The sequence below is a fragment of the Mercenaria mercenaria genome, chromosome 19 (assembly GCF_021730395.1).
Source record: "Mercenaria mercenaria strain notata chromosome 19, MADL_Memer_1, whole genome shotgun sequence".
In the NCBI taxonomy this organism is placed as follows: domain Eukaryota; kingdom Metazoa; phylum Mollusca; class Bivalvia; order Venerida; family Veneridae; genus Mercenaria; species Mercenaria mercenaria.
The window spans coordinates 42,004,421-42,031,648 of record NC_069379.1 but is presented as its reverse complement, the minus strand read 5'-3'; the positions used below and the strand labels follow the sequence as shown (position 1 = coordinate 42,031,648).

At 32.8% G+C, this 27,228-nt stretch overlaps 1 protein-coding gene across 6 annotated transcripts in view; it reads left to right on the top strand.

Moving 5' to 3' along the window:
- Positions 1–27,228, top strand: part of LOC123542075 (atrial natriuretic peptide receptor 1-like) — an 802,781-nt gene that overhangs the window by 343,275 nt on the left and 432,278 nt on the right. Inside the window, exon 1 of one of the 6 annotated variants that reach the window (XM_053531579.1) lies at positions 13,147–14,180. The exons of the other annotated variants lie outside the window; for them this stretch is intronic. Coding sequence (XP_053387554.1) covers positions 13,505–14,180 — 676 coding nt within the window. The 5' untranslated portion in view covers positions 13,147–13,504. Of the gene's footprint in view, positions 1–13,146; positions 14,181–27,228 lie in introns of those variants that run through there. 6 annotated transcript variants of the gene reach the window in all.

Here is a 27,228-nt window from a genome sequence, read left to right as displayed (position 1 = left end):
ATAATAATAATAATAATAATAATAATAATAATAATAATGATGATGATGTTAATATTACATGACATTTGTAATAATAACAATAATAATGACAATAATAAAAAATAATAATATTGTTATTAACGATAGACATAGACAATGGATGACAACAATGCGAAAATCCATAAGAAAATTAATAACTAGTTTTGTTCGTTAAAAAGTCAGTTTAATGCGGTTCGCTTCATTTTTTTAAAGCTGTATATTTTTTTAGAAATTAAATGATGCGCAGTGCCGGCGATGAATACCCAAGAGTCATCTATTACTCGTACTTGTCATACAAATGAAAATGGCGGCTTTGATAACCATCAAATGATTTCTCACGGGCAATATTAACGGGCAATATTATTGTTGTTAATATGTTTTATTCATCGATATTGCATTTATTGAAATGATATATAATTGCTGTAAAACAAACAGGGTGCATCAAGTGGATAATTTGTAAGATGTATAATAGCGATTATCTATTTTAAGTCGTAAAATAAATAACTTCATAGGGGATTTAAATAAAACATTAATGCATCATATAAAAATGCAGCCATTTCCATAAATTGTAGAACAACGCTTCTGTAGTTAATTCCAGTTTTCATGTGTGTCGAGTTAACAAATTACTCTGAAATTGTAAACTAAATTGTTTCAAACCAACTGATGAACAAATCTAATCAGGACTTTTGTAGAAATAGCTATGTTAATGTTGGTCTAGACTTGCTCCCGTTCCTATGTTTGTTCTGTCATATTTCTCATACATAAGTTTTCTTCATTACAGTGGAAGTAAATCTAGCTGGTTCTTTCTATATTAAAATTGTTGTTTTCCCTGGCTCGGAACATAGGTTTAGCCATCAGATAAAAATGTGCTTTGTTACAGGCTTAAAAATAATTTATAAAATGTTTGCTGTATTTTATAAAAAAATAACCATGCAGCAAGGGAGCCAGGCTAGTGTTTGTCATGAAAAGACCGCTATGAAAATCTAGTATAATAATGATAATAAATGATAATAAATAATAATACTAATGATAATGATAATAATAACGATAAGAAGAAGAAGAAAAATGATAATAATGATAATAATAATAATAATGATATTATTATTATTATTATTATTGTTATAAATGGTAGATATAGCGGATATCAACAATGCGAACATCCATAAGAAAATTAACAACTAGTTTTGTTCGTTAAAAAGTCAGTTTAATGCGGTTCGCTTCATTTTTTTAAGCTATATATTATTTTAGAAATAAAATGATGCACAGTGTCGACGATGAATTCCCAAGTGTCATGTGTTATTCGTACTTGTCATACAAATGAAAATGGCGGTTTTGATAACCATCAGTTGATTTCTCAGGGGGAATATTATGGTTGTTAATATGTTTTATTCATCGATATTGCATTTATTGAAATGATATATAATTGCTGTAAAACAAAAAGGGTGCATCAAGTGGATAATTTGTAAGATGTATAATACTGATTATCTATTTTAAGTCGTGAAATAAATAACTTCATAGGGGATTTGAATAAAACATTAATGCGTCATATAAAAATGCAGCCATTTCCATAAATTTCAGAACAATAGTTTTCACAGTTCAGTGACACTGCGTACAGCTGATATTAAATGAATTCACAAGGTTTCTGCCACGGCAGTCAATGTCGTACTTTGGCATTATATTTCTGCGTTTACATATCGTATCAATAAAATTACATAAGCATTGTTTGTACGCTATGTAAAGCGCCTTTAAAAGTGTTTATCATGAAAAGTGTGCTATATAAGTATTCACTAATTTACTTTCGCTTTATATATCTCCCTTGGTTGATGTGGAGGTTGTGCTATAAAACCGTATTATCATGCCATCGCACCTATCTCCCATTGCAAAGTGTTTACGTACAAACAATGCTTATGTTGCACACAGCTTCAGTCTTCTTTTAACAAGGAAATCGATTGGGACATCTTGAAATGAAAGTCTTCAAAATGTTCCTGTTTTAACATAAGAAAGGATGTGCTGAATAGTATTCTATTTTTGAAAAGAACATGATCACGAACAATATCCATAATATGATTAGTTTAAACATATTTATTTCGAAATCAACACCGATCAGAATTTTACAAGTATACATATATTACACAAATACGAATATGGTTATGCCTCAGATGTGAGAAGGAATGCTTAGACAAATGGTCAATTGTTAAATTCATTGTAAAGTAAAAACATTTCAAACTTGATACATTTGTAGATGACCCGCATTTAATATTTTAAGTTGACAAGATTCAACATTTTTTTCCATGACTGGTATTGTAAATATCGAACGCAGTTATTTCAACAAGAGTTAAAAAAATGATGAAATTATTTTGGACCAAGATATATCTCAAATTGCTCTTTACAAGAGATGCGTCCGTTCATTAGATTGAGACGTGTCTCCATCCCATTTGTTGTTGTTGTTGCTTTTGCTGTTAACATTATCAAACCACTCCGGTCCGTTCATTAGATGGAAACATTTTTACATCGACTTTGTTGCTGTTGTTGTTGCTGTTAATATGATCAAACTTCGTATTTAAATAATCCTCATTAACTCCATATCCGCCACGCTCTTTATCTCTTGTTACATTTAATGGATTGTCTGTTTGGAGCATGTTTTGAAGTAAGGCTGCTCATCGCACTTAACAAGTCTTTGAAGTATTGCATGTCGGAAAAGGTTTACTTGTCGAGTCATATTGTCCTTTGATTCAATATTTTATACCTGAATTAATGAGCAGTCTCAATATGGATCGACTCTGGCATTCGTTTGCCTGTTGGCGTTCTATGCATTCAAAGATTTGTTATAGAGTCTTTTGAGATGCGTACATGTGCAGATTCAATATATGAGCCGTGCCATGAGAAAACCAACATAGTTGGTATGCGACCAGCATGGATCCAGACCAGCCTGCGCATCCGCGCAGTCTGGTCAGGCTCCATGCTGTTCGCTTTTAAAGCCTATTGGAATTGGAGAAACTGTTAGCGAACAGTATGGATCCTGACCAGACTGCGCGGACGCGCAGGCTGGTCTGGATCCATGCTGGTCGCATACCCACTATGTTGGTTTTCCCATGGCATGGCTCATATAAGGTACATATAAGCATTAGTTCAAAACTAGAAGTAATTTAAATAATAGGGATCCATAAGTTTTCTATTTCGGGCGAAACTTTATTAATCATATAACGAAGACACGACGACAAAAAAACAAAAAAAAAAACAAAAAAAAAACACACACAAAAAAAACAAACAAAAAACAAAACAAACGAATGACATGTTTTAGAAAAGTAAGCCTACCAAATCATGAAATTACGGTATGATTTTTACGGATTTCTTCTTTTATTATGTACTTAAGAATTTGCCGTCTAAAACACAGTCAGTCTCGCTAAAGAATACAAAACACAGTAGTAAACTCCGTTTTTGATTTGGAAAGATTTTCTATGATACAGGGCTCCATTAGAAAACCAACATAGTGCATTTGCGACCAGAATCGATCCAGACCGACATGTGCATCCAACCAGTATGATCAGGGTCCATACTGTTGGCTAACGATTTCTCTAAGTAGAAAATGGTTTGAAAGCGAACAGTATGGTTTCAGATCAGATTGCGCTGATGCGAAGGCTGATCTAGATTCATGCTTGTCGCAAATGCACCATGTTGGTTTTCTATATAAACCGTGCCATGAAAAAACCAACATAGTGGCTTTGCGACCAGCATTGATCCAGACCAGCCTGCGCATCTGCGCAGTCTGGTAAGGATCCATGCTGTTCGCTAACAGCTTTTCTAATTCCAATAGGCTTTGAAAGCGAACAGCATGGGTCCTGACCAGACTGCGCGGATGCGCAGGCTGGTCTGGATCCATGTTGGTCACAAAGCCACTATGTTGGTTTTCTCATGGCACGGCTCATATACATTTCTGTACATGTTTTAAATGTTGCGTCTGTAGCATCTTCCTCTATATTGAAAAATTGAGTTTCATATGTTTGTTATACATAGGAATATACTCGTGTCATTTCTAAAATCATACACATTTGAATATGTATATTGTTTCTTGTAGTTCTAGCTAGAATTTACATTTACAATTAATTATGCTGTATGTAAATTTATATGTTTGTAAATGAATGAGACGTAAATAAACTATAAATGTATACACATTGAAAAGTTGAGCTCTATGTGTCTGTTATACATAGGAGTTTACCCGTATCATTTCTAAAATAATACACATTTCAATAAAAAGCAATTTCATTAAATCCATGACGTTCGGTTTGCAATTAAGTGCCATTGTCTCCAGTGAATATGCCAAATGCCAATAAAGCATTGTCTGTGGCATCAACTAGTGGCCTATGGAAACTATCGGGAAAGGAGTTGTATTTATATACTTTCAATGTTGATAGACCGTGTTTGTGTTAATATGATATTTTAAATAGTCATTTCACATCAAATTGATCAATCTTCTGTATCGCAGCCTAATGGGTAAATAATTATGGAATTGATACACACGCCCTGAATTTCTTTGACATGGATAACGTGGCATTGTGTGGATATATTTTTACATTTTAAAAACTTTTTTCTACATATTTCAATAACTTTGCAAGATGGATTTATTTCATTGCTATACACGCGGAATAAACAATGTACAGGCTCAGTGAATAAGAATCTATATTACTATCTGAAGAACATGTAAAACAGATGTTACATCTTTTGCTGAAATGATCTTTAATTCTGCATAGTTGTCATATTTGTATGTTTTCTATTGGATATCTGGTTTTAACAATATTTTATTCAACAAATAGCATGTGATTAAAATATATGTCACAGATCAAGGGATTGCGTAGTATGGAATATGATTTAATAATATAATTTGAATATGAATCGGAAAATGGTAAGAACTTAAATTACTTATTGAGGTAAACAAATGTTATTAAGAAGCAAATAATAAACTACAAAAGTTACTACAAGCCATTATAACAATTTTGAAATATTTAAATTGCTGGTAAGCAGTTCCCTCTATAATTCAAAAGTTTGTGCAGAAAAAAAAACATTGTGTCGGTTGAATTTTGAATATGCTATTTATCTTAATCAAAACTTGTATATTTCAAAATGATGCATCATACACCATTTCGTAAAACATTAAATTTGTGTTTTTGCTTAATTATGTTTTATATTAAATTAAAAGCACGTAATATACTGTGTTTTATAAAATTGAAAAATGAATTTCAAATATAGCAAGCCTTTTAATCATATTTTCATAACTGATTCCCTATGTTGTACTGTAACCAAATTGTTTCGATAAATAACTTTAACAAACTAAAGGTTTAAGGGAATAACAAAGATTCCGACATGCAATACAATATTACTCAACATCTTTTGAAAAAAATAGGTATAAAAAAGCATTTAAATGTTGGTAAAGAAATAACTTTAAAATGTCTAAATTTTTCTCAAACATAGCCGCGAATTCTAGGTAAAGCAGACATATCGTCCATGAACAAAGAGCCACAAGAAACGTATTTATATTGTATATTTAAAAAAAGACGTAATATGTACAAATTTGTGTAATTGTTAAAGTATGTTTCTAGATAGGTTATCCACCTATAAATCAGAAGAAAACATCTAACTTTTAATAAGCGAGAGGCTTAAAAGTGATTCTGGCAGATGCAAACAAAAAACTGGCAATGTGTTTGCTACGGCATTTCAATAACTATGCATGAGAAGACGACGTTTATTCGACATAGAAAATGAGTATCAACATATTTAAGAAAGTTGTTTTAAACCGACATACCCTGAAAAATAAGCCGGTCTTGAAAATAAGGCACCATTTCACTACAGGCAAAAAAGATAATAAATAAGCCGCACTCAAAAATACGCCATCCACATGTTTGTATCAGAAATAGTATCCATGACCTTCTTAGGACACCATAAGATAGCAAAAGTCAAAGTGTGTGTATCACTTTATTTTTAACGTTTCCAACTGACAGCATTTTGTAATGTGACACACCTTTCAGTTTAAATTCCCTTGTATAGCTCTTAAGGTTTTGTTTTGGCGTTTCCATTTTTAAATCAGCAGAAAATCACCTTGTAAAACACCAGTGTACATGTACCACATAATAATATACCACTTTTGGGACTCATTATCAACAGAGATCAAACATACATAACCCTATATGATGTAATAAATCATTCATGTTAAAGAGACGGTCGATATGCAAGATTCTGATGTAGATATGGTGATTATTTGGCAATAAAGGATACCTCTGAATGGCTGAAATATGTTATATTAACTAATGAATGATGATAACTCCGCCTCACCATTCTGATTTAACATATCTGAGAGTACATCTAACTTCGAATTTCATTTCGATGAATGTTAGTTCTATTTTGTACCTGATACACTGTTCAAGACAGAAGCATAATTCTCTACAGAATGTAGTTGTAGGTATTTTCTTGATATTCTATATTGACCTTTATCCGGATAGAAGTTATGCTTAATTTTGATTTTGGTGGATCTGTATCTTCCTGACTATGACTAAGTTTCACATTTTTTAATTTGTTATTATTTGAATGCTGATTATATTATCAGTCTTTGAACTAAGCCTACATACTTCCAATATGCGTTTAAATAAGGCCTAAAAATTGTTTGTTTCCGGTATCCATACCTTCCCAAAAATTGCCGCAACCTTAAATGTGTTTATGTCGTTGGATTTTTTTTCGATATTTTCACTATTTTTTTAATACTTTTAAAGAGAAGTTGCTCTTTCTTCAGTTTAAAAAAAAAGTTCATAAAATATCCTACCTACGTATACCTACCCTATCTTTTTGGCACGCTATCGGAAACAAACAATATTTGTAGGCCTAAGAACGATTGCTCGTGATTTCTAATTAAGATCTCAATGTCAGTGTTGTAGTTTATTAAATAAATTCACGAAAAATCGCTGAAAAAAAAAATGAAATTATGGCGGCTTGATGTAATAAATGAGTAATGTTATTTATGACCTACTTATGTGACATTGTAAATTTTTTTGAAGTGTATCATTTTCGAAAACATTAAGGTCTACCTCGAATCAGTTCTCTGCAGGCAAAGTTTCATGTTTGTAAAATCTATGTATATTTATTCAAGTTGTCCAAAACAATTTTTCAAAGGCAGTACCAGTTTATTGCTTTTGCGTGTCAAATTGGCAACACTTTCAATTATTTCGGTGCTTCACTGTCTGTCTTTACAGTTATTCGAAGTCAGTGTTCTTGCGCCTAATCAAACCTTCCACTGAGTAATTAAAATTTACATTCTCTGGAAAAGCTGTAAAATTTCCATTTGCTTCTTTAGAGAAGAAAGTGTGGAAACAACTTTTTTTTTGCCATTTGTCTATAGCAATGTCTGAAAGTCTATGCCGTAAACATCGGAACTGGGTTTTTATGTTGCAATAATTATTCAAAGGTTTTTAAATTATTAATAAATAGATCGGATGTTCTCAATAGAAACACTTTTGATCTCGTACCAAACGACGCAGGATTTTCGAACGCCATATCAAAATAGCGGTATAGGTGGTGAATTTTCGAAATTGAATTATTAGCGAGAATTGTTAACAAAGAACCTTATACAAATTACTCATTTTATTCAAGAACCAAGTCTAATGAAACAAATCAAATTATTTTGTCAAGGTTTCAGATTATTTAAAAACCGGTTTTTACATATTTATCTGCACGTACCAATCTGGATTTTTTTATACACGCTGATGAAATGTCAAGTTATTTATGTACTGCCCGAACAATCTGCTTCTAATAGATTTAAATACACCTGTATAAGGAATGCAGATTTATTGCACAAGGAACTTCTGCTCGTGACAGTTTCCCAACAAATAACTGGAGAATGAGGAACTTTGTAAATTTTAAAAATTTACAGTTAAATCATATCTCGGATAGCGCGTCTTTCATGCCAAACATGCATATCATGTTTTAGTTATGGCCATTGTCATATTTCTCCACCATATTATTTGTTTATTAGACCAATGTCTATGTTTAAGTTTGCTGTGTTGGCCCTTGTCTTTACAACACATACATCTGGTTTAGGACAATGTAATGGCATGAAATCTCTTTGGACCTGTTTTTACATTGCTTTTTGACTTTTGAAGTCGCCGAGTTTGGCTCATAGTCAAAACATATCCGACTGATTGAAATATTCGTGCGTTCGTTTTATACTTTTCCTTTCTAAAAACATGAAGGTGATATTTATAGACTCTGTAGAGACTCAGTATTTTAGTACAATGCTAGACACGATTGATTCTGCCTTTGATTCATTCTGATCACGATCTGCACTGTTCGTCATTCAGTCAGTACCGTTTTGATCACCCCTTTTAACAGTTAATGGTACTGTCCATATTGAAAGATGGACAAGTTCATTAAACAAAATTAGCAGAACCGCTGTCCGTATGGTTAACTGGCGAGTTTATTCCACTCTTTCTAATCTATTTTTACACGTGCTGATCAGGTAAAAAAGGAAACCAATTCCAAATATTTCGCTATACAAATGAGTAACAAATGCGAATAGCATTCAAAAATTTTAAAATGATAATTATAGTATTTCTGTTTATCTTATATACAAAAATTGTGTAGTTATAACATAAAAAGTTTTTACCTACTAGTGAAACGATGAGATGAACTGCATACATACAAACAAATTGCAACTTATAATGTACCCTGTGAGAATGTTTCCGAAAGTGTCATGCTCATTTTAAAGTCTAAACAATTTTAGATTTAATTCTTTTTCAATAAAATGTCTAAATAATGTATGGTTTCAATTCATTTTCAACAGATAACTTGTTGGCAACGAAGTTAAATATATTAACACTTAAGCAATGTAATTAATAATTTACAAAGATTTCTGTTAAATTAGATAAGCGGTTACGGTTCGTAAGAGAACTACTCGGTAAATTACTCTAGAAACTGCTGGTGCAATATTCAGGATAGCTATTACCAGTGTGCCCAATTACGTGATCGCGCTACGTCATTTTGTTCCCGCTACAAGCTGGAAAGTGAAAGTGGAAAGGCAAACAAAAAATATAAATCAGGGCATAAGTTTTTTATTCAATATATTGTGTAAATATCATGCACATAATTCGAAACCTATTTGAAAGTGCTACCTCCGGTACTACGATTCCCCCACAAAAGCCTTCTCGTTTTAACGCTATTCCTGTTCAACCACTTTCGACATTGTACGCTCTGAGCCAGTTTTATATAAAATGTTATCAAAACTGTGTACTTTATGAAAACCAAGGCCATTGGATTAACATTAGCTTCTTCAGGAATCACCCGACAATGTCTGTTTGTTTTTCACTATGCGTCTGCATGTTGCTGTGGCCTTTAGACACCACATTGAACATCTATTTTCCGTGAAAGGTCACGTCTCTGTTGCAAATATCAAACAAATGTTGTTGTCATCATTACGTCAAATTATTTAAAGTCAGGAACATGGCAAATTACCTTCGTACTACAATAAAGATGAATAATAGATTCCATTGAAACAAAAGATTTTTTGCGTTGTTTGGCTAAAGAGAAATGATAATCGTTATGTTTTTTTCCGTTTGTAAGTTGCATTTTAATGTTAACATTTCCCTAGAGTGATAGTATCTTTCTCTATTCTAAATTGTTGATAAATTTGATTTATTTTCAAGACAAAAATTCTTTAAAACGAATTTTAAAATATTTTGTAACATTTGTTTTAAAGTTTTATCTCAAGACAGTTCCTCGAAAGTTCGTTGAGTTGTAAATTATTTTATTGTGATATTTTACTTTGAAAGTATTAATAAGTATTCAGATAAAGGACACATTTGAAAGTAAAACATCATTACTAACACAGATTAATTGTCTTTTTATCACGACGAAAATTCTGGGGAAAGAAAGTTAAATACTGTTGAAACTATATCTCGAAGTCGCTTATTTTAACATTTCGGCCATCTTGAAGACATTTTCAAGTCGTGTCAAGCACACCCATAGAATATCATTTTATGTCGAAGTTCGGTTATATCGATGTAAAACGCTCGATCCATTGGAATACGAGATATCAAGTTTCAACTGTAATTCATCTAGGACTTTTTTGTAGAAATGAGCCTAAATCCAAGTAACTTATTCAAATATTACAGAAACACGCATAAAAATAGCCATACATTTATCCCTTATGGCGTTCTCTTTTTGTGTGTGATATAAGCACTTTATATAATGAAATGGAAAACAAGTTGAACATTGAAAATAATTATGTCAAGAAATATGCAATATTGTGTTTTATTTTTAGTATATCTGAGAAATTTTCTCAAAAATAAAAGTTAAATAAATAATGTGTGGATTAAGGAATTTGTATGATTCTTTATCTGTCAAATAATGGTACACCTAGGTTACCAAATGCACATATATCTCTTGCCAAGAAACCTTCATATTGTAACATATGTAAATCCGATTTATATTGAGAAATGTTCTTCTTTCTAGAGCCATGTATAAAGTGTCTCTAATGAAAACCAAGGCCATTGGATTAGAAATAGCTTTTTCAATCTCCATTAATTTTGTCTTTCACCATGAGCCTATTTTCTGCTGAGCCCATTAGACACCACATGGAACATCTGTTTTCCGTGAAAGGTCAAGTCTTTGTTGCAAATATCTAACAAATGTTGTTGTCACCATTACGTCAAATTATTTAAAAGTCAGGAACATGACAAAATTACCTTCGTCATCTTAAAAAGATTAATAATAGATTCCAATGAAACAAAAGGTTTTTGCGTTATTCGATAAAAGAGAAAATATAAGTGTAATGCTTTCCCTTTCTGAAAGCTGCATTTTTAATATTAACATCTCCCAAGTGTGTTATTCTCTTTCTCTACTCTAAATGATCGATCATTTTGATTTATCTTAAGGCAGTCATTCCTTGTAATGAACTTAGAAATAAAATGCTTACCCGTCTTTTGTCCTAGGACTCCAATAATTCGCTGAGATGTAAACTACCTTATTACAATATTTTACATTCGAAAGCTTATCAGTTTTTAAATTCACCACACTGTTACAAAAAAAAAAAAAAAAAAAAAAAAAAAAAACTCACATGAAAATAATAATAGATTTGTCGATGTTTTTATCATGACAAATATCCATTTAATTAATGAAACCATTGAGATTCCTTTGTTATGTTCGGTCCATAAATTTGCTCGTTTTAAACAAACATTTCCAAAGATTTGTCAAATTCTAATTTTCGCGTGTACTTTTACATACGTTCTCAAGGATCTAAAAATGGATCGTCTCACTTTTTCAACCAAGTTTAATATGTTGCGAAATTTGAAGACGTCAGTATTTGTCATACAATTCAGGATATCGTTTTTAATTATGTTACGAACCATATTACTCTTGATTCTTCGACATTGTCATTAATCAGTGTATCGCGGGTGTAAGTATTGTTATGTACTGTTAGCTATTCGGTGGAGTTAGAAATGTAACTTCGCCTAAAAAGGGAAACAATAATTTAATTGCATTCCACCTGATACTGTAATAACGGAATAAATTTATCATTGTGATGCAACAACTTGCATTATAAGTTGACCGACTCGGAGGTAAAAATTAGTATGTAATAATATACAATATTGACTTAATATAAGGATTTATCGGCCTGGAAAAGGTAATATCAGCCGAGGAGAAAAAACGAAAAAACAAACGTTTGCAGCGGCTAGTCAATTTTTAAGCGTTTTAGTCTTAAGTTATGTACCGTGTCACTTTATTATGTCGTCATTATGTTGTGACGTCACTGCTGGAGGTTTAGTTCGGTTTTTAACTCCGCTAATGGACCAGCCGATACGGTTTTTTTTATGATTAACCACGTGACTACGTCCAGATGAGCCAATGAATATACATTTAATAATGAAATTAATTAATTGATTGATTAAAAACAATGGAATAACTTATCAACACCGCTTTTACTATTTTCTTATAACCCTTGTAAAATTTCTAAATGTTATACTAGATTCTATTAAGTAACGTTTAAACACTGGCTACAGTAATTCCCCAAGCGACGGTATGTCGACTTCGTGCTACACTTAGCCGTGAACGATCCATTACCAGACAATGCGCGCACATTTGATAAAATAAATATTAATTATGCAGGTACTCAGGGTGATAACAAACAATTACAATTTATCATAATATTAACATTACTCGATTCTGAATTCTGATAACATTGTTTAGCCTTCTTAGTATGTGACATTCCGCCATTAAGAATTCATTTAAAGTTATTCAAACAAATTTACAAACTGAAACGGTCATTAGCACTCCGCTTTTATCATCATTTGTTCCAAAAATTTTCAATTTGGAAATAAGTGTATAACTTACATTTGAATAATAATGAATGTCGACATTTAAAATTCACGTGAAATTTCCGTTATCTTAAAATTATTGTTAATTGTTGTTCCAAGTTTGGGCTCAACAGACCAAGGACAAATAAGTGTCTATATCTGTAGTATACAAATTTATTCACAAATAATGATCATTGGAAATCATTTAAAAACCTGGATTAAAAAGCTTCCTCGTTAAATAAAGTTTGTTTATCTTGTGCATTTAAAAACATTTTTGAGCGCCTGCAATTATTCTATTATATAACACTTTTCTTTATACCGTGGCAATGTGAAGACATTTCCAGGATTAAGGTTTATTTCGCCTTTCAATGTTACTTTTAATATAAACTGGAATATTGTTTTTATTAGTATTAAGTGTGTTAATATACAATTTTTGTACGGTTGTGACACAACGAACTGAAAAAAGAATCAAGGACAGTCTTCTGTAGCCTAGAGCATAAGGCAGTAAACCGTTGCAACACATTTGAAATAATATGGAACACTTACATTGTTCATGCTTTTTTACAAATATCTTTTATTTTCTTTAATGTCATATTTACGTTCTGTGCCAACTTTGGTGGAAATGAACATGCTGAAAATTTTACCAAAACAGTGGGGAACTAGCTTTAATTATAATGTATAAAATGATGCATCATTTTGACATATTCTAATATTATACAGAGATACATATCGCATATCTAGTTTCCAAGTATATTTTATACCTGAATTTTATCGCTTATATAAATTTCAGGTTTTTTTTTTATACCAAATATAGTTTTTTCACTAGACTGGATATTTAACGCTAAACAGAAATAGTTTTCAATAAAAACTTTAATTCACACAGGAGCTTTTTTAGGACATGATTAAATGTATATCATACGGAGAACCAGCACGTGAATATCAACAATGTGTATGCTTATATGTGATATGTCGTATAGTTCATCCATTTAGTAAGTTAAATTGAAAACTTCTGTGGAATTTAGAAGCCAACTGGAATAATCGTTGAATAATGTTTATTTGTGCATGAATAATGTTTATTTGTGCATACCTTCATAATGTGAGATCATAGCTACGAGACAACTTCACAAATAAAAAGAAAAGAAAATATCGGTGTCAGTATGCACGTCTGTTTGGTAACAGTATGTGCTTTACTCAGCCAATTTTGGTGTGTCATGAGTATACATGTAAAAATTGCCGCTATTCTACCCGAAGATGACCGTAGATTATTTTCAATAAAACATGCTGCTCCTGCAATCGAGTATGTCATAGAGTATTTGCAAAATGATACCGATTTACTGCGTGGCAGCACTTTCTCCGTGAAGTACGGAGACACAAACTGTGTACCTGCAAACGGAATGGACCAAGCCATTAGATTTTATGTGGATCAACAGGTTGATGTCTTCCTAGGACCTGTATGTGATTTTGTTGTTGCTCCAGTTGCACGACAATCAGTGTTTTGGGACATACCGTTGCTTTCCGTAGGAGCATTGCATCGAGACTTTACCGAGTCCCGCTTAAAGGAATATAGCCTCTTAACCCGAGTAGGACCTGTCAATTTTGACTCATTGTCAAGGACGTACTTTAATATCCTGAAATTTTATCACTGGAATAAATTTAAAATAGTTTACGAAGAAAAAGGTCAGGACGAATATATGGAAGGACTTTGTTACCTTGCTGCAAGTTCACTTAGTGCAGAAGCAAAAGCCGCAAATCCGAGCATCAAGATGGACCACATTAGACTGGATGGTAACTTCGAAGATATCCTCGAGTCCGAAGTTGGCATAGCATACAGTGGTGAGTAAGGGATAGTCTTTTTCCAATACTGTGTCTATTTTGTTTCTGTTCTATTCTTTTCTCTAAGTTTGAACATATGGGCATAGATGAAGGAAAATATGTTATGTTCAAAGCCAGTATGGTAATTTGTTGCCATATCTAACAGTGAATTAACAAAAATACCAGCGTTAGGGGGCGTATGATACGCCAAACGTCTCTGAATATTAAATTGCCTTTTTTTGTATTCATTATCAATAAGCTAGTGCATATGTTTAGGTCGTATGTGTTCAGTTGCCTTTTTCTTAATGAATGACGATTCGTTCTTACGTCTACAGAAAGCACAAATAATTAGTCTTCTTTTAACGACACTACTAGACTACCAGAATTTCTAAATTGGGTCCTAATTTATATCATTTAACATTGTTCTCTTTAACTTACTTATAAAAATGGACTTACATGTAGGTGCAATATGTTTGACATTTCTTCTCTTAAGAATTAGAAGAATATTGACATTTAATGTAAATAGGTAGGTACATATTGGTACTGATATAGGGATTTTATTCTAGATGCCCGACTGCACCTTTGTTGTGCTTAACCTTTACCCTGCTTAATGTCTAAAATGGACTGGTCCATCGTTCAATTTTGGTAATAACACTTATTATTCAAAGGGATGTTCACTGAAAATTCACTGACTGAATAGCGAACAGTGCAGACCATGATCAGACTGATGGATGTGCAGACGGATCTTGGTCTGCACTTGTCGCAAATGCAGAATCACTTGCCGCCAGCAGGCTAAATCTTAAAATATGTTGAATCAATTTCAAGCATTTAAACAACTAAATGTATTGTGCCTTTTATGTCTAACCAATATACATATATACTGTAAATATCCTTTGTCATTGCAGCTTTATTCTTTGTAAGGCAGATACTCTAGAATTCCAGATGTATACAAAATAGGTATTGACAATGGCTCTTATAAAGCCAAATCTACTTTGCTGATTGATCCATAGTGGTAAAAAAACACTTGAATATTTTTATCAAATGTACCCAATTTTGTTCTTAGATAACTTATGCATAAATACAATACCGCGTCATGGCTATACTATAGTAAATGGTAACTAATATGGTTTTTATTCATTTTCCCCCGTTACGGCTTCTTTTTGATGTGGGCCTACTTTACAAATGCGTGGCTCTGTAGCTGCGTTTGTGGTGCTCTGTGCTTCCGAGAAATCTACCCTTACCTATTATCTTTTGAACACGAGATATCCCTGTATCTCAATGATTGCTACAGGTCTAAAAAATATGGACTCACACCCCATACATTCAATTTAATGTAGTTGATTTCCATATTGTGACCACCTGTATTAAACTTTCTCTCAACTTAAGCAACCAGGCAGATAAACTGACCTTGAAATAATTAAAGTTTGTCTACAGCAACCGCCTTTCTGTAGCAGCTAGATTGTACCGCTCCACTGGCTGGCTGCTTAATGAAGTTTTGACTGTAAAATGAGAAAGGAAACCAAAATAATTAGCCTTATTTAGCTCAATAATGCCTGTACTTTGTTGGTGCGCCGTTTTACAAAAATCAACAAATTGAATCAAAAGTACGTTAGTTTCAAAGTACACATGTACTTTTGTTTTATTTACGCGCAGCGTTCTAAATGAATCAAGATGCTATAGATAAAACATAGTAGTTTGATGGTTTCCGATTATTGTTATATTCGAACAATAGTGGTTGCACGTTAATGATTAAATTGAATGCGGTAAGAAGACTTTCATCTGTATAAACTCTCTCGTTATTATGACGCATTATTGAGTTTTCACATTAAGCGTACTCCAGGGAGTGTTGTAATACTAGTGTAAAATCCGGATAATTGCACCATTGTTAGATGACCGAACAAGTGAGGACACATCGAACAAGTGAGGACACATACGCTGATGCCGAAGACCCAGATAACAAGTAATCAACTTTCGAATAGATAAAGAAAGAAAGAAAAAAAGTAGAGATAAATAAACAAAAGTTAATACAAACCTTCAGGGCTAAGTTCCTCAAACTTTATTCGATGGATCAAAGCATTTTACTGAGCATCAGACATTAATGTAAAAGTACTTAATCAAATATTCAAACAGTGCGTCATATGTTATGCACTGCAAATGCATTGGAGAGCAATATTACATTTTCATAGATTAAATGAGAAGGTTTGCACAGAGCGCACTGATTGACATCATCTCCAGTGATATTTCCGTATATAGTTATTGCGTGCGAATACAGTTAAAACTCAGTATCTTGTATTACTATGGATCCAGCGTTTTACTTCGAGATAACCAAAGTTCGGCTTAAAATATTATTTTGTATATGTCTTCGACATAGCCGGAATTTTGATATAAGCAAAGCTATGTACCGTCCATTATGTGAATATGTTTTACTGTCTGGGCGTTTAGACCATATTCCCCTTCTTTCAGCACTGCTTCTTTGTAGAAAATAATTTTCAGGACGACTTGCGATAGAATCAAAATACATACCCATCAAAATTCTATAGTACTAGTTTCTATTAAGTGAAGTTATAGGTTTCCATTTAAAAGATAAATTTTGCAAAAATTGCAATTAAATATACATGCACATTGTGACGCCGTGACGTGTTACGCTGACGCTGACAAATTAATCATTGCTTTCACTTTGTTACATTACAAACGGACAAAGGAGGACAGGATATTTTGGAAGATGTTTTATGACTCGTCTGTATTGGACGACCACATGTATAACCTGTACAGATATTTATCATTGAGGGAGAATTCAAAATCTGGTTCAACGTGGAAGGCAATATAATACCATAGCCGTATGAGGAGCAAACGATGTCAACAGCAAAATATCTCGTAATTTTGCACGTGTGTGGGTGGCACTAAAATTCTTTCCGAACTTGGATTCAGTATTGTTATATCCTCAGGTCCTTTGGGATTATGGAGGGCTGTCAATATTTGTGTAATAGAATTCCGTTTAAGCCGGTGCTAGGGACGTAAGGGGCGCTGCACTATCCATTGCCTCTGATGAACAGACTCAATCAAACCGAGTCTGTTATTACTCTGTTTGGTTGAATTCTATGTGTTTAAAAGATCTTTTAGATTTAATGAAACTATTATTGTTTTTTGGCTGATGTTCCAAACGTAGTTTTGTTTTGTATGTAACCATTAAGTCTAAGCCTAGGCTTTTCAAAACATTTATAACATACATGTGCATGCAGTGTAAAGCTGGCTTTTATAAAATAATTTCAAAGCGACAACTCTTGTCTTATTATTTCATTTGTATGTTGGCAGTGCCGAACTTACCATTTTATATATAGCATTCTCAGTCTGGTCTAGCCATGTGCCTTCGATCCAGTAGGAAAATTCTTTTCCAATGACCACAGCCTTTTAAAAAGCAATCTCTTGAAAAACCACAAAATGTTTTTTTTTTCTTTTACCAGTTGTACTTATTTCAAGCGTGCAATTAGTTTTCATCATTTCTAAATAAATGCCAGAACCAAACTCGCAAACTCAATTGTCGTTTTCTCCTTAATTATTTGAAATATAATATACACGCAACATTCATATATCCAACATTTATTGGGAATACCGTCTTAGACAAAACCAGAGAACGGTTGCCAAAACGTATCAAATTTATAAATATATTATTTTTTTCTATGATATTGGCAGTCTCGCAACTTTGGCATTTAAGTTCTTGGAGTTGGTGTTATTAGTGAAATTTGGTATTCTGGACTTGACATTTCCAGTTCGTATGGTACAATCTGTTCTTCTATCTTTTAAGACGGAGAGTATTAATTTTAGACAAGGTCTGGTTTTTAATATTGCGTGATTTCCTAATGAAGTTGACACGTTTCTTCATACTGTTTGTTTAAACCAAAGGCAGAATTCCCCTTTATGCTTAAGACACGCACATTAAGTAAATAAGAATTTGTGAAACTATATGAAGCATAGGAACAACATTACTTTACTTCTTAGCGTTATGTATCATATGTAAACACCCATTTTGTTGTTCTATTTTGAAGCGTCAAGTGTCATGTTTTTTTGTTGTTTTTTTTAAGAAATTTTGATTTTTGTTAAAGCTATATTAATGTAAGCCGATTTATATGAATAACTTCTAGCAAGTCTAAGGATGAATATTTGTCATCTACAATGTCTGTAGGGAACATCCACATGTATCTAGTGTAAACCAATCTTCACAGGAATATTTCTTGGGTGGTCAATCCTCTTTCATAAGTTTAAAAATCTCGTCTATACTTTCTTAGTTATCAAGATTAATAATAATGATTATTGTTATTATTATCATTAAGTTTATTTCTATTCATATTCTACCTTTTATTATTTAAACTGTTATTATTCATTACTTTTATACAGAATTTATATAATATTTTTACAATGTATATACGTTTAAAAAATAATAGTAGACTCTGAGATGGATATACTTGTATTATTTTATTATAATTTCTGAACCTAATTTCTTTTATAAAAGCAATCAGATAATCGTTGACTCCCTAACAACATTGTTTTAAAAAAAACTAACGTAAGAAAATCCTTGGAAGCATTTAACGCGAGCCAATAGCAGACCCTGTTTTTGTCTGGTTATACAGACTGAGTTTCTTTCAAAGCCATATATCAAACATTGCATTTAATATCAAACTCACGTGTAAATGAAGACATACATATTTTGCTCTTTCCAGTAGCTTGACGATTAATAGCAATATCGCATTGTTTGTTTTCACCTCCTGTCTGTATGATTGTTCTAAATTGTTGAATGTTCTAGTATCTCCTAGTATCTCCTCTATGATTACATATTGATTCATTCTACACTGAGCCGCATGCAGTGTCGCCAAAGTTATTCCCTCAACGTAAATTGACATTAAGCCAATATATATGTTTCTCTCAAACATATTTATATTTTCAGTTCGTAATTGTTCAATTTCATAAGCTGTTTTCTATCGTTTTCTACAAATATCATATTCACAACTGCCACATAAGTTGTTTTCATAGAGATTGATCTGTAAACGTATTTTAAAGGTGTTTGTAGGTTTCAGATTTTCATTTTGCAATATCAACAAGGTTTATATTAAAATGCTAGTAAATATTGTATATCTCTATATATATTGTCTTGTTTAAGCCGTTCGGGAGTTATAGTATATGCACACTCATGGATTAAGTATTTCAACTATTACAAAACTATTTTCTTTGCTTAAGACAAAAGGAAGTTTATCGACCTTTAAAGGGACTGGCCTCCAGATCGTTCGACAACAACAAATATTTTGTTTAGATATCTAGAAATAAATGCTACATTTTTAAAAAGGCTTTAAAACTAAATTACTGACAAACTGTATGTTACGAAAACACATGTAAATTTGCTGTTTTTATTACGTTTCACGGTGAAAATCGAACAGCGTTTGTAACGCTTTACTCCAGGTAAACTGTCCCGATTATAAATATCTGTATTTTGATATCATATTTCACCGATTCCGCTAAAGCGCTATTGGTTACGACGACGGGGAAATCGTCTTTATTGCCGCGGCGGTCCGGAGTTCGATTCCCGACGTTTTTCTTGATTCGAAATTTCTAATATATTTTAGAAACTAAAACTCATATTCTAATGTTCTTAATATGATCAAACTTCAATTTGAAAGAAAGAGTAGCCAAATCAGGATGTCAGTGCCTTTAAAAGTGATGTTGATGTTTGGCTTCTTTCGATAACACTTTTTCCTGGTCGATAAATCCTTATAATGAAGGCGGGGATCACTACCTTTTGGAGGTCGAAAAATTCTCATATTGACCACAGTTATTTCATTTTGAAATGCTAACAACTATCAAGCTATTTTAGAAGCATTTGTTTTGATTCGTAACCAGGCACATTCGCTCTTTCACATTTTTGCTGAACGTGAGTTTTAATCCACCCACGATTTGATACCACGTTTTATCATCAGTCGTACGTTAGCTAAGATATAGATTTAATTGAAAGAAAATACCTACTAAATTTGACAGCATAACTTGATTGGACTCAAACCAGATTTAAACTTGTTTTTCCAGACAACAATTTGATTTTCAATACAGCCACTAAGAATTGTACCTGAAATGAGACTCCGTTTAACCTGCTTGATTAAACAAACAAATTATCATGTATTTATTTTGTCTTTTAATATGCACGTTGTATGCATCTGCTGGCAGAGAAATTACCATCCTAAATGTCAGACGTCTCAATAGCCATACATCTGATATTTAGATGACGAAATCTAATATAGCGAAAGGAAGCAATGGCACTATCTGAATGTAGGTGTTGAGATTAGTCTTCTCCAAAATGTGGAGATACAATCTATATGAAAAGATGGAGATTCAACCAATAAACAAGTAAAATAGCTTTTGCTTGATGTTTAAACTTTAATACTGATCACATTCTGTATAAAGGCAACATTTTGTTTATAATGAAATACAAATAGTATGGTTATATGCGTATCCACTACCGTCCATGTACAGGCTGCAACATTTTCGTGATGGCGACCTGTCGGTTTCCATTTCTTCTGTTTTGTTATTTGTGCTAGACAGTACTATATTCCTGATAATAAACCCCAACTTGGTTTATGTCTGTTAATTTCATTGGTCGAAGTCTAATCTAACCCAAGTTTAATCTTCATAGCGGGGGTTATAACTGGTTTTTACATATCAATTATCAATTATGTACTTTGTGAATTTTTCACTTTAGCCGACCTATCCACTAAGTGTTAACCGGGTCCAGATTTTTAAACAATGATGGTGAGACTACGGTAGGTGATTTTCGCAGAGTCCTTTTTAATTAAGTAAAGACCTTCACATACGTAAGCCTCCTGAAAAAAGGGCCCTTGTACTTATAAGAGGATATCTCATGCCGCAAATCGCATCAAATATTATATTATCTGTGTTTGTTTCAAAAATAGGAAAAAAACATATTACATTTCCGTAACCTAATCTTGATTGAAAGCGCGTTGTTTTGATTGACGGTCTCTAATGCCACAATTCCGATCAATAAAGATATCAGGAAAACATCTAAAAGAATTGCCATCAAAAGGGCTTAAAATAGCTTTGATGTGGTAAATTGTAGAAGGGATAAGATTATTGTAACTCACTCCTACCATTTACATGTCGCTGGCTTAGCGCAAAACGGTTGTAACTCCTTCTTTATTTCATATAAGTTACAACCGTTTTGCGCTAAGCCCGCGATGTCTATGTATATTCCATGTCAGTTATTGTAATTGCTTGCTTCTTTAACAGTATTTATTTTACCTGTATCTTTCCTTTCTATTATTTTGATTGCTTGCCTTTTTTTACAGTATCGTAGGATTCATGTATTTTCCCTTTCTATTATCTAAATTGATTGCTTCTTTAGCGATATCTATGATATATGTATCTTCCCTTTCTGTAATTCTATTGCTTGTTTTTTTTTTTTACAGTATTTATGATACATGTATCTTCCCTTTCTGTTAACTTAATTGCTTGCCTCTGACAGTACATATGTATCTTTAGATCCATGTAGTTTTCCTTTCTATTGTTTTAACTACTTCCTTCTTTAACCATTTAATGGTACATTACCTTCCCTTTTCATCATTTGAATTGCATTTTTCTTTTACAATATTTTTTATCAGTATATCTTCTCTGTATTGAATAAATGCCTAAAACATTACATAATGTATACTAAATCAAACGTTTACCAAGGTTCGAGAGCAAGGAGTATAGCCAGCTTTGTAACATGAAATCAGAAATAAATGTTCATATTATTTTCTATATCTTTTGTCATTAGTGTTGAACTAATAACACACACTTTGACCTGCCGCATTGATTAAGGAGACCTGTAAAATTATTAAGTTTGTTACGAAGATGCATTATCTGATCTAGTTTTCTCAACAGTAGTAAGCGCAAAATAACATCATAGCGTTAATTTGGGAAGGTAGTCTTTCTGTCGGAAAGCAACACATTAGATTGTCTCAGTCTAACCACTGATCATTGGATTGCTGTAATTGACTTAACTATCTGTTTTGAACAATCTCTGTTTAATTTACAGCAAGTAAGCAGATGTATACTGCGATTGATTAATGGTCTTTAGGAGACATGAAGGGTGCCACAAAAGACAAAAGTGTCACTTCAAATTTTATTCACATCTTGACGTTTTCCTTTATTTCCGTAAAATAATTGCCACAGTTCAGGTCATTTCCTTTCGACCAGCTATAATCTAATTCAGAAGATAGGATTTAGTCTATACGTGTCTATACGTGCCAATAAGGAACATACAGAATTTATATTTACTGATGGACATAATATAAAACCAGTGCACTCCTTGTATGACAATATTACTTTTTAATTATTTTTTTATAGTTTAATGTGTCATAAATTATTTTGCATGAAAACACCGATGGTCGCAGTAATATACGGAATATTTATATCGTTATGTAACTTGTTTATAATCAACTTGTTTCGGTTGTATATTTATCTTTAATTGATGGTGAAGCAAATTCTTCTAACAATTCAAACTGTTACCTTCACTTTCCTTGGTCCAAAAGGATGGGAAATAAGTCTGGCATCGCTGGCGACACGGAGCTTATTGAACTGAAATTGTTAAATTGGTGTCCTATTTAATATGATGTATGTACGGTATTTTCTTTCTATAGGATATGACAATGAACACCATTTGCGAGATAAAATGAGGAAAGTCCACCATTTCAAAACCGTGCCTCTTATTGTTTTGTATAGTTGTTCTACATGTCTAGCATGATCTTATAGACTTAATTATTTGTTTTTAGCGTTCTATATTATACCAAATTACGCATGGATACTCTGCAAACATCACGAGACATGTAGAGACGACACAAGACCAGCTGTAAAAATCCGTTTGTGTATCAACCAGTAGCTTATATCAGTTGTATGGAAAACTGAAACCGTGTGCAGATAATAACAGACGTGGAATCAGACTGCCAGAGAAATTATTCTTCTTTCTGTCTTAGATTACAAATGAAAATAATTTATTGATTGAAACTTTCATTTTCATTATCTGAATACCTCACTACTGTTAAATCCGCTAAAGGCATAAACCTGATACCATTAAACCTCTGAAAAGTCTTGAGGTAGTTTGACGCATAATGGAAATTAGCAACTTCCGCTTGATTATGTATTCTCCTACGCGATTGCAACATTGTCTTGCTGGAATGGGAAGCCATGCGTTTGTTTGAATTATAGAAATGGTTGAAGAATACCGGAGTAGGATGCACAGCTAACGTAATCGCACGGCCCTTGCCGAACGTCTAACCGAATCCACCTTCTTTATATATTTCTAATATTTCTTACCGTTATGACTTATAACAATTACGTAAAAGGGAAAATATGATGTAGCCGCCTAAAGTTACAGTAAAGATGACAGAACTGAAACAGCGAGGAAAAAAAAATCTTGAAAGTAGTTCGTTCTTTATTGTTAAACTTAAATGTTTGAAACATTCCAATTTTAACCTTTAGCTTGCTGGCTGCAAAGTGATTCTTATTTTCCGACCATTGCACATCAATTTATATAATACGTGGTACTGCCCAAATTTAATGATAGAGACCAATTCATATTAGAAATTTAGCAAGCTAAGGGTTAACCAAATTGAGACTGACACATCAAAGAATGAAAAAAAAAGATCCTTTGAAGGCATAGAACACACACAAGCTCTGAAATCAGACCCATTTTGATTGAGTCACTTCTTAGAAGACAGTGCGGTGTGCAACACCAATCACGCCCTACCCCCTATCACCGACTTAACCACTTACGTTGTGGTAGACAATGAATATATAACAAGATCCTTTGTAAGCTTACAACAATAGTTTTCCATCTAATGTAGCTGTTCAAAACAGTTACTAGACACTTAAATATGTTGCTCAACATTTTACACAAATTGCGTCTGAAAGAGAAACCTTTATTAATGCGGAAAGGGACATGATTTATTAAACTTTCCGCAATTTAACTTACTTTTTAAAGACAAATATTATTTTTCCTGACACAGGACATTAACAAGCATATAGCGATACAAAACAAAGCGGCGGACATTAATTACAAAATCGGATAAGAAAGACATTTGTCTTGTGCTGGCGGTACACGATGTCTCTAAAGGAAATATTTCATTAAACATCCGCAGCAACAGGACATGGACTGTTGTTTGATAAATCACATTGTCTAGATAAATATCAGATCAAGTCGGCTTTCATTAGAACAAACGATGGCTTAAGTTTGGGGTTCTTTTCAAAAAAGCCACTATAGGATTAATACCGTTGTCGTAGTTTCTGTATACATACGATAGAAAAAAAGAAGAGAATACGTATCAAATAGGCGATATTTAAGAAATAATAAATCTGTTCCTATATTTTATCAGTTAATAAAATATGGGCAGGAGTTTGGATGCGTACTAATTAAATCACGAGTGCGCAGCACGAGTGATTTAATTATTCGCATCCAAACGACTGCCCATGTTTTATTAATTGATAAAATTATTGGAACATATTTATTATTTCCATTCTAACAACGCAAATAATTCGCATTTTACAGTACTACATTTTCAGCGTAATACGTCATTCGGGTCATATGCTGTTACAATTTACCCCCTATGGGTAGAAAGTCTTGCATAGCCAATGGAACGTATATATATTTGTTTATTTTTTATCAAAATTTTGAGAAGTATATATAATTTAGTAATCTAACAGCTCGCAAACTAATTATGAACAGAATCATCAAAATAAGCGAGTTGACCCTGTATTATGAGTGACGAATTTAACTTTTATATGACGTCACATCATTATGACGTCATACTTTATGTCAAACATTTATAACGTCACCGCTGAATCATAATTAAGCTAATTGAATTCGCTCGTAGAGATCAGAGCGTGTTTTACGGACATACACATAGGTCAGTATGACTTTTTATTATATTTTTGTTTTTGAAATGCTGTTTTCAACCGTTTGGTTCTGAAATAATTCGTATGTAATGGAACTGAAGTAGAAATGTTACAATCATGGGGGGGGGGGGGGGGGGGGGGATATAACAGCCAACCATATTTTATCGTAGATTCATGTATAGGCGATTTCGCTATATGTTTACATAGCAATTGCTGCAGATCGTGTTAGAATTTCTGATATTGAATGTTCACGGCAAAATGAATCTGGAAATTGAATTCATCATTTATATGTCAGACGTCAGAAATTCTGTCGGTTTCAAATGTTCTTTTTATATAGTTTTTATATAGGAAGCAGATCGAAACTTCAAAGGGAAATGCAGACTATTCATTTTTATGCATTCGGTATTAAGAAATATTTGAAACGTTAGAAAAATTCACTAATAAGACTTTTTACGACCTTAGATAATTCAGTTTCAAAGTTGAGATAGATTTCATAGACAGAACCAAAATACAATCTCACAAAATTTATGAAGATCAGCTTCAAGATGAGGTATGTTAAATATATATTTCTTTCATTCAGCAATGACCTGTTTTGACCTTATATGATTTAATTTTCAAACGTGACAAAACTAACATAGAGGCAAACATTGAAACAAACTTTTATGATGTCCAGGGCTCAGGTAATTTAATTTTAAACTTTTATAAATTTCAATGATTCTGACAAACATATAATTTTTTTTTATTTTCCTACATATCTGCGATGTGTCACATGTATACCATATGAAAAGGGCGCTCAACAAATCTGGTATAATAATAATAATAATAATAATAATAATGACGACAAGGTAAAAAATGCAACCATTATAACTAGATTTGTTTCTATTATATGACCTAGTCACTTAGTTTAAGACCTCCTATAAATTTGATTGCATTGAATTTAATTGCTTTCTATAGTTCATTGAAACATGACATCTACAACAGGTTCATTATTTGACTTACCGCTTTGTGTAGGGCGAAGGTCTTTAGGGGCTTCCAGGAGACCTGAATCAATACTTATTCAAACATTGCAAAGCTTTGTCAAGCCATGTCATCATTATATTGTAGCGAAACATGCCATTTCAAAGTGACTCCTCCTCCATGCAAAAACTGCTATCAAATTTCATTCCCGAAGGGATGCACTACTTTCTCTTCTACCAATATTATCAATACTGATTGTCAAATTTAACCATATACATAATTGTCACGTATAATGAATTCGTACGCCAGAATTCTTCCATATGATTCCACTTCATACTATTCTCGACGGATTTACATTTGTAAACGATATAGAAGTACTATACAACCTCTTTGAATGGAGAATAAAGGGATTGCCTATATATGGATTGCTTTGATGAGGCGTTTCTATAGACAAGTCGTTGCTCTGGGATTTAATGTAGCTACTGGATAATATATTAATGTTTTAAAGGATGACAATGTAAATAAAATTGAAATAGATCATTAAACCTACACACGTTGGATACTTGTAATTATTCTTTTTTAATCTAGCGAATTCTCTTAATTTTAAATAAAAAGTAAAAGGGCTGCAGGAGTTGATAACAGTATACGTACTTCCTTGGACCGAGAGGGCTGCAGAACAGATTGTGACAAATAATTGTACCCCCGACAACAGAGTTGTAAGGGGGGTATACTGGTGTCAGGTTGTCTGTCCGTCCGTCTGTCCGTAGACACAATCTTGTGCGCACCATCTCTCCTCATCCCCTTGACACAATTTAATGAAACTTCACACAAGTGATCAGTAACAACAGTAGTTGTGCACGGGGCATGTTACGTTCTTTCAGAAAAAAAAAATTGCAGAGTTACGGGACTTTGTTTTTTTGTTGCTATACTATATACATAAACACAATCTTGTGCGCACCATCTCTCCTCATCCCCTTGACACAATTTAATGAAACTTCACACAAGTGATCAGTAACAACAGTAGTTGTACATAGGGTATTTCAGAAAAAAAAAGCAGAGTTACGGGACTTTGTTTTTTGTTACTATACTATATACATAGACACAATCTTGTGCGCACCATCTCTCCTCATCCCCTTGACACAATTTAATGAAACTTCACACAAGTGATCAGTAACAACAGTAGTTGTAC